Source organism: Phaenicophaeus curvirostris, chromosome 5 (genome assembly GCF_032191515.1).
Source record: "Phaenicophaeus curvirostris isolate KB17595 chromosome 5, BPBGC_Pcur_1.0, whole genome shotgun sequence".
NCBI classification, from domain to species: domain Eukaryota; kingdom Metazoa; phylum Chordata; class Aves; order Cuculiformes; family Cuculidae; genus Phaenicophaeus; species Phaenicophaeus curvirostris.
In genome coordinates, this window is record NC_091396.1 from 22,095,248 (window position 1) to 22,108,979 (window position 13,732).

The 13,732-nt window shown below is 40.4% G+C and overlaps 2 protein-coding genes across 2 annotated transcripts in view; both read right to left on the reverse strand.

Moving 5' to 3' along the window:
• The window catches only part of RPAP1 (RNA polymerase II associated protein 1), a 164,214-nt gene that overhangs the window by 62,716 nt on the left and 87,766 nt on the right, over window positions 1-13,732 (reverse strand). The gene's annotated exons all lie outside the window — the stretch shown is intronic.
• On the reverse strand, window positions 806-9,752 carry LOC138721358 (astacin-like metalloendopeptidase). Its single transcript, XM_069858393.1, has 9 exons — window positions 9,737-9,752; window positions 7,127-7,222; window positions 5,972-6,106; window positions 5,202-5,319; window positions 4,285-4,463; window positions 3,077-3,161; window positions 2,764-2,891; window positions 1,752-1,873; window positions 806-1,327 (listed from the first exon to the last, which is right to left on the reverse strand). Exons 1-9 carry the CDS (start codon window positions 9,750-9,752, stop codon window positions 1,025-1,027), a joined length of 1,182 nt encoding a protein of 393 aa, XP_069714494.1. The 3' UTR covers window positions 806-1,024.

Genomic DNA, 13,732 nt, shown 5'->3' on the forward strand with positions numbered 1-13,732 from the left:
TAGAATTAAATTTCATACTGATCCAAGCCAGGATAGGAGCAAAGTGGGAAACATATAATTTCAATATTCACAGAATATGTTCTTCTTCATTACGTCAGTTCTGGCTGCTAGGTTTTCTTTGGGTCCTCACTGTAAATGAAATAAGAGAATATTTAGCTCAGAGCTCTCTGAAAAAAAAATATGTATCATCTCTGAAGTACGTAGATGTTAAATCACATTTTATCTGATAACTAGGATAATTTTATAGTTGATGACACATCAAAGTGGCACAGGGAATTTTCTTATTCTTCTTTCCTTCCATAGCTACAGAAGTAGATACTAGATAAACTGCAAACATGTTTTTTTGGTTTGGGTATATGGTTAAGTTACTGCATTTTAGGGAATTTATGCTAATTCTCTGTGTGGTTTTTTCTTATCCTATGAGAAATAAAAGGTCATGTGACATAGCTAAATTTTCTCTACAGTTGGCTACATATATGCACACAGGAATCTCTTTATTCCAGCTGATACATACTAACGTGGAAGTCTAGGATAACTTAGTTGTATACTTATGGCCTTAGTTATGAATTAGATGAGACTAAAGAAAAATGTCTTTTAGGTGGATACATTCCCAGGATCCTGACCATCGAAATACCACCTATCTTCTTGCAGAGGGACTGGGTGACCTGGCTCACCATAGATCTGTCTTGCCCTCTGAACTGCAAGATTACAAACTGTATCTTTTTCAGAAAGGCAATATATTAACAAGTTGCATTATGATTTAATCTCACTGGACTGTGTTAGTAAAAGTAGCGCTAACATTAAATTGATCACACTTTTAATGGTGAATGCTTTGGAATGTCACGTATCTGAGAGACAAGGCAAATAGTGAACCAGCTGGCTAACACCACTTGTCCTGAGCATGGCCCCATCTGCCTGAATGCATGAATAGTATCAATGTAGGACTGATACATTATATCAAAAGTAAGATAGGAACTGGTGGCTCTTGCAGACATGTGTTCCTCAAACAATGTTTTTCCAAATGTCACGTGAAAAGATAGAACACCTGTTGATTTGACACAGATTGTCTATCTTTGCCATTCTTCTTGTTCCCAGACCTACCAGAATTAAAGACGGCTTGGAAACCAGAAGCTGTTTCAGCACCATCTGTGACGAACTCTATGAGCATAAGATTACCAGAAGCAACTATGCCATTGGGTATCTTTGATCCACAGGTCTTGTCCATCAGAACTGCAGAAGCCTTGGTGGATCCATCATAAACTTTAACATAATCACCCTGACAGCCTCTGGTTGTCTGCAGCTCAAAGGTTTGAAAGTGCAAGGAAATCTGGAAGGGAAGAGAAAAGCAGCCTTTAATATACACGTATGTGACTTCTTTCATGGAGTGTCCTTTACAACAGACAGAATCCAAGCTGTGGAAAAGCCCAAACTAGAACTGCTTACCCAGCCTTGCCTCTCATCCCCTGAAGTTGCAACGTTTACTTCTAATGGGCCTGTGACTGAATGCTCCCATGCTCAGACTGCTCTGTCTTGATTTTGCAAACCTGAAGCCCAACATATGGAGGTTTTCCAAAACCACAACTCTGCAGCTGCCTTTGCCTATACCTGGCTTAAGGACATGAAGAAGTAGAGACTAGCCTGAAATCTCTGTCATGGAAAAGATCTTAGCTAGCATTTGGTATGAAGACAAAGCACAAAATGCTTAACATAAAAAGAAGTAAAGTCAACTATATTTCAAGATCACTATTAACCTGTGTATTTCTGGCTCGAGTTCGGATAAGCCAGACACAGTTGGTGTTATCTGAGTAATTTCTTGGGTGATTGAAAGATCTCAGTGAACCAGATGCTGCATCAAGAACAGTGCTGCAACGACCTGAAAGGAAAAGAACATTTGCTTCAGTGCCTGGCTTACAGAAGCTTCCACTCATTTACAATTACAGTCTCTTCAGAATGGACTGATCTCAATTTTCTGAACTGACAGCGTTCATTTCAGTGGGCTAGTATGTCCTGGTTAAAACAAAGAATCAATTTGTCCTGATTGTGAGAGGTTTCTCATCACTGCAATTGGTGACATCATTTTCCACTGAGATGGTCAAGTGATATTAGAAGATTCAAGTGCAAATATGATGTCTCTGCAATGCTTAAATTCTATGCTTAGGGGGAGGACCTGGGCTTTCCTCTGTGCAAGTAGTAATACTTGATTCATCATGTTTTTTCACTTTGACTAAATAAATATCTCTGAATGTATGGAGGAATTTCTTCTAGGAGAGGTTAAAATTAGAAATACATGCAGATTTAGAATAGCAGCTTAAACATTGGAAAAATGGACAAGGCATCATGAAACTGTTCTAGTCCAGAGGGAATTCTTTTGGTTTGGCTCAGGTCTTAAATACAAACTGCAATGAGGAACAGAGATATCTGGTTCATTGTGAAGTTTATAGTTTTCTCTCGAGCTGTAAGAAACCAAATTACTCCAGCAAACCACACACTGTGGTATGCAGTTAGGCCAGTTATGCAGCAGCCACTTACACCAATAGTGAATGCATTTGTTTTAATTTAGAAGCAGAAAACATTTTCTCACTAATCGCAATGTGCCTTCATCTTCACTTTTGCATTTTTCCCCATAGTAACACTAATAGGTACCATGAATTTAGGAAAATAGTCTCACAGTCTTTGATGAAAAACTGCTGCCTCTGCTGTGTGCCCAAATGTCTCTGTGAAGGATCTGAGCAGAAGATGAAAGGATGGCTGCAAGATACTCACTGCAATTGTAAAGTTTGTTGATTTTGGCCACGTCCAAGTTGCTCAGCCCTTGCCTCTGTCCAATATGTACTGATCCATCAGGAATTGGTACAATAGTTGCCTTCCCAGTGGTATTAGTGAATGTGTATCTGCAAAAAGCCAGCAAGCTAAAGGTTTATGAATTAATCTTAGGAAATGGCTTACCTGAACTGACTCAGTGTTTTTCTCAGAGAAAGAAATGCAGAAACTGGTAGTTAGGAGAGAGTTGTTATAGAAATTAATTCCAATGTAAGATTTGAGTTCCAAAAAAAAGTGATGCCACGCTGCTACTTACGGGCCATAGTGCATTACTGAGGAATAGTCATAAGGAAGACCCAGGTTTCTTGAGTTTTCAAATTTCCTGAAGTCTGGTCTGTCAGCTGTAATATACAATATCATAGAATCACAGAATAGTTAGGGTTGGAAGGGACCTTAAAGATCATCTAGCTCCAACCTCTGCCATGGGCAGGGACATCCCACTAGATCAGGTTACTTGAGGCCCCATCCAGCCTTGCCTTAAACACCTCCAGGGATGGGGCATTCACAACGTCCCTTGGCAACCTGTTCCAGTGTCTCACTACTCTCATGGTGAAGGAATTCTTCCTAATGCCTAGTCTAAATCTGCCCTTCTCCAGTTAGTTCCCTCTTGTTCTATCACCACAAGCCTTTGTGAATAGTCCCTCTCCAGCTTTCTTGTAGGATCCTTTCAGGTACTGGAAGGTTGCTGTAAGATCCCCTTTGAGCCTTCCGTTCTCCAATCTGAACAAGCCCAACTCTCTCAGCCTGTCCTCCTATTGAAGGAGCTCCAGCCCTCTGATCATCCTTGTAGCCCTCCTCTGGACCCATTCCAACAGCTCCATATCCTTCTTATGTTGAGGATTCCAGAAGTGGACGCAATACTGCAGATGAGGTCTCACAAGAGAGGAATAAAGGGGCAAAATCACTTCCCTCAACCTGCTGGCCATGCTCCTTTTGATGCAGCCCAGGATACGGTTGGCCTTCTGGGCTGCAAGCGCACATTGCCAGCTCATGTTGAGCTTCTCATCAACCAGCAACCCCAAGTCCTTCTCTGCAGGGCTGCTCTCAATCATATCATCCCCCATCCTGTACTGAAATCACGGACTGCCCTGACCCCGATGCGGGACCTTGCACTTGGCCTTGTTGAACCTCATGAGGTTCTCACAGGCCCACTTCTCCAGCCTGTCCAGGTCTGTCCAGGATGACATCCCGTCCTTCTGGTGTGGCAACTACACCACTCAGCTTGGTGTCATCTGCAAACTTGTTGAGGGTGCACTCAATCTCATTGTCAATATCATTGATGAAGATATTAAACAGCACTGGTCCCAGTATGGACCCCTGAGGGACGCCACTTATCACGGACAAGTGACATACTTGTCACATACTTAAAGTATGTTTCTTACCTACTCCCTTCAGGGAAAAGAGTTGGGAACAATAGGATGTATCTACACCACTTTCCACGTTAAGGAGTTCGAAGATACTTACCTGGACTAATGTACTCCCACATGATCTTTACATGCCTATCCCTGTCACTTCGAGAATGTTCATGCAAAAAGCCCAGAGCATGGTCCAGTTCATGTTGAATTATTCCTTTCCACATGCAGCCTCCTTTACTCACAGAGACAGTCTGTGCACCTCCAACTTTTCCATAGTTGGACCAGCAGCTGAGAGAGGCATTGGAGAAGATATAGGTTTTTATTGTGAGTCAGGCCAGCAAAGAGGCAGTACATAGAACCTTGATTCACACACATCTTGTGGGAGTGGAAGGATTCCTTCCTTTCCACTGTGACAGACAGAGTCTATAGAGGGACAAAACTGAACATGGTGTGGAAAAAATCCAAAAAAAGTATGGTCATAGCTAAAGCTTCCTGGAAGCCCTTCATTAGCAAGGAGGGCCCTTCATTCTGACTTTCAGTACAGAGTGACTTTAACTCCCTAAAAATAACATTTTGTTTCCCAAAATACTGAACTTTGTATCAGACCTGGAGCTAAGTTGAATAGCACTTTCAAGCTAACGGGTGTTGGGCAGTTCTCTGATAGGCTCAAATTCTGATCTTAAGAGCTAACTGTGTGATTCAGAGAATTCTTTATTTAATAAACTGAAATTGGTTTTGCCTGTACAAATAAGACCTACGGTAATCTGCTATATGTTGTGCTCAAGTGCGTATTATACCACAGAAAACTTGAGCTTGGATATTCTTTCCCATGATCCACTTCACTTCTGTAATGGCTGAGTCCTTGCACAAGCAAGGTATTCAAGGAGGACACCTAGGTACTATGAGAAAATGTAAAGTATCTTCTCTAAATCCATTCCTCTTTTGTCTCTAAGGTTACATAAAACAAGTGTAGGGAAGAATTGAAAAATAATGTGAAATAACTTGTTAATTTATCATTTAACTCACCCATCAGCAGATCTAATGTTGAGGTAGTCACGTTCTGTCTTGCGCTTCACAAAATTAATACAAGTCAGTGTTTCAAATTCTGCCATGGCCTCATGAATCCCCCTTATGTGGCTTTCCTCTGGAGAAGAAAAGAGTTAATTTGGGGGGTTAACCAAGGACAATAGCAGGTGCCATTAAAATCTCGCATGTGCTCAAAAACATGATAAATGAGGAACAGAAACATTAGCCTAGGCTCTTTCTTGTCTTTTACTCAGTAATGAATTCCATTTAAGATATTAATTATCTGGCACAAGATCCTCTTTATCCAAGTACTTACCCAAATGGATTCAGGTGGGAGCCTTTTTTTTTTACCACTAATTGTTTTATATTATAATGGTAATTGCTGATGTACCTTCTGACTGTAAACTTAGAGACAGCTATGAGGAGCTATTTTGCTAGTGAAGAGTAGGCCATTGAAATCACACTGCAACAAGCATGAAGCTTATAAAGGTAGGTATTCCAGCAGGTACCATTAGAGGGAATGATTATTCTTACCTTCAGGACTCAAAACATTATGGATTCAAACTCCTCAAAGGAATTTTATCTCTTTTCTTTTTCCTGTTCAAGTCTTTGTAATTCACAATTCACCTGTGCTTGCACAGCAGGAGCAAATCCTTAGAGTTGATTTAATCAACTGTTGTGTGGCCACTAGAAGTAGGTTTCTACCTGAAGCCTATTGGATAAAATCTGTTAATAATTTAAAAAAAAGAATTATGGAAATTTACACCCACCGTAAGAAGAATCCAAGACATAGGGAATACGAACTATCCCATCTCTGGATTGGGGCCAATTGCAGTTACGACAGTTGAAGGCACTGCGCCTCCTTTGTGGAACTATGTCACCTTCTTGCAAGAACTGAGAGCTGTCTGTGGTGAGACAGAAAGGGTGAAAAATTCTGAGCCATAGATTACCGGATGCTGGCTGAACACACCTGAAAAAATGTCACTCAGGAAAATCCTCCTATTCTATTTTTCCCTAGGCATCTGCTGTGGGCTAGCATGAGAAATGGACTATTGGGCTATGTGGACGTTATCTACTCCCCTGCATTTGCTGCTGTGCCCTTAGCTAAGAGGAGAGGTGGGAAGCTCTGTGTTGTATGAGTTTGAGATAAGACAGGGAATGACTGAAAACAGTTGCAGCAGTGAGAGGGATGCTGTACTTTGGTACTATTTCTTCACCCATCATGTCACACTGAACGAACGGCATCAGTTATCTGCCCAGGAAGAGTCCTGGGCAGATGCATGAGGTACGAACAAGTAAAGCTGAGAGGGCAAGCAAACCAAAAGAGAAGTGAGTGTTAGAAAAAACTGTACGTTTGTTGCCTGTTCCTAGAGGAAGTAGTAAAGTTCTGGAATGACTGCTAAAGGGGAAAATGTAAGAAACAAACTGATAGAAAGGGGAATGTTTGGAAGAATCAAGGAATAGAAAGTCTGGTGCGGGGAGCATGGAACTGATCACAGATTATCTAGGAGTCTGTACTACAAAGCCACGTGGTGACTGAATGCAAGTGATGCTTGCATTCAACAAAAAGGCAGTTAAATAATAAAGCATCCAAATACTCAAATTCTCTTTTTATGACCAAAGAATGGTAAAGATGTCAAGAGCTAAAGCTGAAGAAGCTGACTGGATAGTTCAATTTCCTCCACGCTTGGTATCGTCTTCAGTAATGACACTATAGATCTGAGATACCATGAGATTTACACAGATCATACAGACAAAACAATCCCTACAGCCTGTCTCTGGGTGTCTTTTACACAACTGTGTTTAAGATGGGAAAACTATTTGCACAGACCTTGGTAGGACATTGTACAGCCCCCCACCCCACCCACTGGCCTCAAAAAGCAACTAAGAGAGATTCGTCATTAGCAGGACTTGGAAGGCATTACCTTTGTTAATTTTCAGAATTCTGCTAAAAATTACTTCATCCTCGGAATCAGTCTCTGTAGGCGATGGAGATTCTGAGCAGAAATACAATAATATCACTTTTTAATTCCTAGAGCAAATATGAATCCTGATTTTTAACCTGGTAAATTGTTGGGATCTCAGTTAAATCAAAACTTACAGAGCCTATTCAGAGCCTGTTTAGAGAGCATTCAGTCATGCCAGTGTCACAATTGCTCAGTGACACAATCTTGTGAACTTCCAAACAGTTGCAGTTGTGGCATTAATCCATTCCTAAGAGCCATTATCTTTCAATCTTTTCTTTCTCTCTCATTTCCCTCCCCATCACCCCAGACATCGTATTTTAATGCCTGGACCTTTGGCTCTTCTAAGTCTGTATTGTCCCACCGAAGTAGCCAGCTGGCTGCATGGGTCCCTTTCTGCACTTGGACACTACAGTTTTCCTTCTGCATGCAAAGTTCACACTCAACCCTCCCCTAAGGCACCAGAAGCAAAAAAGGATGGAGAGCAGTCCTGCTACTTGCTGCTGGACACGATGACCTCTTGAAAAACCCTTGAAACCAAAAAACTGGAACTGCAACCTTGTTCCATGATGTCCCCAGCAAAGGCCAGCGTCTGCAAGTCCTAGGCCTTATAAGTAGGCAGAATTGGCTGGGTCTGAGCGTCATGCGATAAGTCTTAATATAAATACAAGGCACAAGCACATGGCTTCTGCCCTATCTGTAACTTTTGAAAGAGATTTAAATCAGGAGATTTAAGCAGAGCAATTTTTAGCAAAAATAACAGCTGAGGTTTTTAACAAGCCCAAGCAATTGGCTAAGACCAAGGAACTCTGCTTTGCATGAAATATTACAGTGAGGGCAATAATTTAATTTTTTTTCCCTTGAGATTGATTTGTGGTAAGCATTTGTTATTTTCTGGATTAACTGAGTAGTTAACAATCAGTATATGCTATCGAATACTTACAACTAGATGGAATAATACATACCATATATATCCTCTGTTGTAGTAACCTGCAAGAATGATGCATTCACATTATCTCACACTTTATATTATAACATAAATATCACATAATATAACATGCAAAGGATTAAAAGTGCCCAGGCCACCAGTGCAGTCTCGAGCTTTTATGTACTACGCTCTGCCTAAAGAAGTACCATGATATGGTAGATATTCTTCTTTGATATCTTGGCAAATATGTATATAACAAAGGAAACCAGCACAGGAGACTTGGGAAATGCAATTTGAAGTGTGGAATAAGTTTAAGATCTTCCAGCTTTAATTACATCCCTGCTAGTATGAATGGAAGGCTGTTGAAATCACCAATTAGATCCTCCAAGTATCACCTCACAACACAGCAGACAAAGCTGTAGTCTATACTGTTTCTAGAGAACTGTGGGGCTGGTATTCAGCTGTGGGGGTCATGTCTGTGGCAAAAAAGATTGCCATACTACCCTTGCTTTATATAAATAAAAGTCATTTTTGAGCTTTCTCTGTGACTTCAGAGAAAGCAAAAGATTCCTGGGCTACATCTGGACATTCTGGAACAATAAGTGGAACAGGGATTGAAACTGCTCACTCTGTTACACTGTTTATCTGAGAAGACTTTCCTGCACAGATGGAGATAAGGGTGGAGTACATGAGTCTTGACCTCACTTTCAACAATGCTAAACCCCAAAGTGATCAAAAGAGCTGATTTAGCTGTCCTTACCTCAGTGGGTTCTGTTGCTGCAAAAAGCAAGGAAGAAAAAAGACAAGCAAGAGGGACAAATTAGATTCTGAATGCAACTTCACAATGTTCAGTAGCACAAGCCACCTCAGCCATGGGAATGCTTTTGGCATATCCCTTTGTGTGGAGGTGAATGGGGTACAGTAGCTGATGCAGAGGCACAGAAATTAAACAGATATTTAGACAAACAGCTATGAAAATTCCTAGTAGCCCATTCTGATGGATAGAATTGTGGTCATTTACCATCTAAGAATTAGCAAAGCATTTTATCAGATTCAGTGTGGAAAATGATAAAGGAAACTAGGGAGAAAAATGTGTTTCTTCCCTAGATTTCATTGCAACAGGTGCAGGCTAACCAGCTCAACAAACTTCTCTGGTTTGCAGTTTCAGAGAGTAAAACTATAAAATGGGATGAAGGCTATAATTTAGCATAGGACAAATAATCTCAGCTTCAGTATGTACCTGACAGCTGCTTAGAACCATTCTGAGTACTGAAGTGGCATTCTACTGTGTGTCTTTTGATTTCTACCTAATGTCAACTTCTAGATACAAACATAGAGGTAAAAATCTGATCTGATATATAAATTACAGAGCAAAAACTTTGCTGTTATAGTGTAAAAGTTTAGAAATTGCAAGGACCTCTAGAGGTCACCCAGTTTGTCTGCTTTCCCTAAGGCACAAACAGTTTTATCTACTTTGTTCCTGACTACAGTTTGTTTGACCTGTTCTCAAGTATTATGCATATGCTGCAGGCCTTTCTGGCAATCTCTTTTGCCAATAATTGCACTTTTCTTTGTCAAAATGTAGAGTCTTTTTTTTTCTTTTACTATCCAACACAGTGAACATTTATGCAAATAGTTCTTACTTCTAAGCTTATCCATGGTCCTTATCTTTCTGACCATGTTTTTTAGTAGAAGATGTACCAAGCAGCACCTTTTCCACAGTATTTATTGGCCAAATGTATTAACAAGACTTTGAGCCCAAAAGGCTTCAACATGTCTTTCCAGATTGTTGCTTCAGTTACATGGCAATGCAAATCCACTGTACTGATGGTGGTTTATTATAGAAGAGTCCAGTCAGTTCCCAGGAGCTGCATCAGAAAGATCTATGGCATCGAAAATACTTCTGCGGGAAAGCATGTTTTTTAAGTTGATTGAACAGATTCAGAATTCATGCACCCAATAGGCACTAGATTAATTGACTAGTCAAGGTCAGTGGAAATTAGGCTTCAGATTCCTAGCCACATAAAGAACGCAACCCCTTTTTAAGACCCAAATGAGACATCACTGTCATGTCCTTGATCAAATGAGCATCTGGTGCGATACAGCTTTCAAAATGATATAGTTCACTTTTTCCATACACTATAAATATTGAAAAATGTCTCAAAAGGCATAAAAAGCAGTAACAATGGTAAATTAAAACTCATTGTCTGTGCTTGTCCCAGTAATCCCACAACTTTGAGTCTCAGCAGCTGACTACTTTGAATTCAAGCATGTCCCTCAGCCAGCTCCAAATATACTGAGCAGTAATTTTACAACATCCCTTTGCTTCCATGCCATAAATAACAGTTTGAGAAAAGAAAGGTACCAGAAGGTATCACAATGTTTTATTAAAATTTAATTTTCAAGCCTGTGAAAGTACATCCAAATTAACCTAAAAAACCATACCCCAAAAGTATGTGTAAAGCAGATCTGTGTGAAAACACATTTGCACTCAGCCCAATAACAACTACAAAACATGGACTTTTTCAAAAGGCCTGAAACTAGGTGCTTTCACATGCTCTAACATCAAGTCACTCACACACCAGTGAAGTGTGTGATACACAGTCAAAAATTAACAATTGTCTTTAAAATACAGAATAAATCCTACTTACTTGCTGTGCTGTTTCCATAGGTCTCCTGCAAAACCAATAAGTAGAAAGCATTATTTTCCCATAGCTCATAAATACAGCAACAATGGCATCAAGATCAAAGGGAGGAACTGAATTATTAGGTTGACTTCATACAGTACCACATTACTAATATTTTTCTTGTGGGAAGTTTATAAAAATCAGCCTCCCCAGCTTCATTCTAGGAAGAACAGGTCAGTTAGAAGACAAAGCACAGCTGCATGAAAATGCTCTTACCTGAATAGGGAAACCCAGGGTAGTGTGAAGCAGAAATGCAATGAAGACTAGGAACATCTTCAGATCGATCCTCCAGTCCTGACAGAGCACCAGTGCTCCTCTTTATCTCTACCCATTCAGGAGCTCTGCTGCTAGATATACCAGCAGAGCCTGCTCTGTCAGGGCTGAAAAAAACTGCACCAGCCAATGGGGATCCAAGGAGGAAGCAAATTACTTTTGTACCCTCAACAGTCAGTTTAGCCTCGGGGCATCTCCTGGTGCTGTGCTATTGCTGTCATTGTGAACTACAGCATCGCTTGTCTTCATACTGTCATTCATGCTGCTCTCTGAACCTGGATCAGCCTGGTCTTGTGCTGTCATGCACTTCCTCTGTTTCTTGGAGGGATCTTTCCTTAAGTCTCCAGTTTCACCACCTTATGTCTGGATAACTTTCCAAAGGCCTATATTGGAGAGATTTCAGACGGCAAGTGACTTTTTTCTTAATATCACAGAAAGCAGAGAAGGCTACGATAGTATTATGAAGTTTTGGAACAGACAACACAGCTCTACTCAGTGAGGTCATGTCTGGGTCTTACCAGAGATGTCATTCATCCTCTCAGCTTATGGTTCTATAAGTGGAATTTTTGTTTCTTCCTCTGTGTCTTTCCTGATGTTCATATTAGGAACACTTCCTTTGGTCTAGAATTTCTAGCAGTCTGATAGTTGTAGGTGCCCTAGTGAGCTATGTGACCAGCAGTCAGAGAAGAAAGACAGCAGTAACATAAGCAGCACTTACTCATTTTGAGAATGATTGAAAGATCTACTGCTTGCTGGAGTGCAACTTCTCCAGAAGTGGATGTAGGAAACAGTGAGCAGACCTAGCTAGAGATGCTTGTAGGAGGCCAAGCAAGAATCACTGAGCCTTTTGTCATCACAACCTCTTCTTACAACCTCTTCTCACAGCAAAGCTCTGCTTGGTGAAGGTGCTGTAGTTAGGGAATTATCTAGGTTTTGGTACACACTTGCTTCGTGTCAGAGTACAGTTTTTATCTGTGGAGAAGAAACCGAATTATAGGAGGTACATAGTCTGTCTCTAGACCATGCTGGTGTTCAGGCATTCTCAGAGTAAGCTTTAAATCTACTTATCCTATTATTCCTTCTTTCTGTCTGTACTGAATAAGATGTTGTAGAAGTTATCCATATTGATGAATGAATCTAGAAGCAGCAGAGTTCTTTTCACCTATTTGTAACCAAGTCATAGCCAGTCAGGTCTTGGAGTTACATGGAAATGTAACCTGGATTGCACTGGTGGGGATTACTCCTCATTTTAATGGAGAAGAATTCATTCATAGTTACACACTGCTAACTTTCAGGAGAGTCTGAGCTGACGAAGTCGAAGTGTAAACTTTCATTACCCCACAGGGAGGCAGCGTAGAAGCATACTAGTTTTTCCCTTTCTCTCCCTGTATTCAGGTTCAAGTAAGGTGTGCCCTAGGCACTGCATAGGAAAAAATAGGTAGCACATGGTCCTTGTGACCATGAAAGAACAAAGATCAAGCAGGCATTGTCAGCATGCTAATCCTGCTGACATAGGTAGTTTGTGTGTCCTCTGTGCACATAAAATTTGTGTTAAGCAATGCTAAGCACCTTTCTTCATATTCGCATTTCACAGAGATGAAAATCTTTCTCGTGCTGAAGCAATGCTGTGCTCTGGTCTGCAGTCCTAGAGAGGTTCTCTAGGCTTCTCACTCAGCACAAGGGCAAAAGAGATGTCCATGCCTTGGTTTGCCAAAATATACAAAAAAAGACACTGCAGAATGGGACTTCTGTATAATCAGTTTCCATTAGTGTTCAGAGAATAAAAAAGAAAAGGTCAGATTGCTGGAAAACCAGCTCAGAAGCAAAAAGAGGAATTAGAGATAGTAAGGAATACAACTAAGTTAAAAAGCAAATTAGGAATCTTAGCATCTTTGTAGCATGTGATTGGGAAAATACCACAGCCTCCTGAGTGACTGATTAACTGCCAGTGCTCAGGAAAGAGCAAGGGAACTGGGCTGGCAAAAAAGATGCCGGACATTTTATATTTGACATGCCAGTATGCTGACATATTAAGCAGTTTATCACACAAATTGCTGCATGCCATCTTTTCCATATACATAAAACAGAGCGAGTGAGAGTGCTGACACTCATGCCTGCTGCCCATCCTGAAAATCTTACCAGTTTTGGTTTGTGCCTGATACTTAGATTCAATATTTGGTTGTTTTCCTAAGTGTGCTATTCATGGATGCAAGAATTCTGTCAGCAAATACAGCACTGCTCCTGAAAAACCACTACATAACTTGGAGTTATGCCTGAAGAAATACACTTATTTGCAGAGACTTAAATGCATAATCAAGAAAAGATTTTACAGACATTCCAATGAAAAAACGTATTTTCTCTTCTGTTGCACATGGGTATTGACTGTAAAATCTACATAGCTAAAATCAAAACAACAGATGCATGTTACAACACTTCTGTAGATATCTTTCAGATTTTGCTCAACTGTCATTTAGTTGTATGTTTTATACAATTATTATTATCTTCAGAGTGTTTCATTGTAGTCAGCTACCAAAATATATAAACCATCAAGACCTAGTTACAAGAAAGAAAATTAAGTGTCTATTGTAATTAACTACTAGCTACTAATTCCTTAGCAGAGCCTTTACACATCCTCCATGATATCAATAGCCAGCTCCAGATGTTTCTGACAGTTTCTGC

Excerpts from the sequence above, each read along its gene's own strand:
- LOC138721358 (XM_069858393.1), bottom strand. Across the intron at positions 4,464-5,201 it reads AACATTAGATCTGCTGATGG|CTGCTGGTCCAACTATGGAA; the intron begins GTGAGTTAAATG and ends TGCCTCTCTCAG. Across the intron at positions 1,328-1,751 it reads CTCGAGCCAGAAATACACAG|ATTTCCTTGCACTTTCAAAC; the intron begins GTTAATAGTGAT and ends CTTCCCTTCCAG.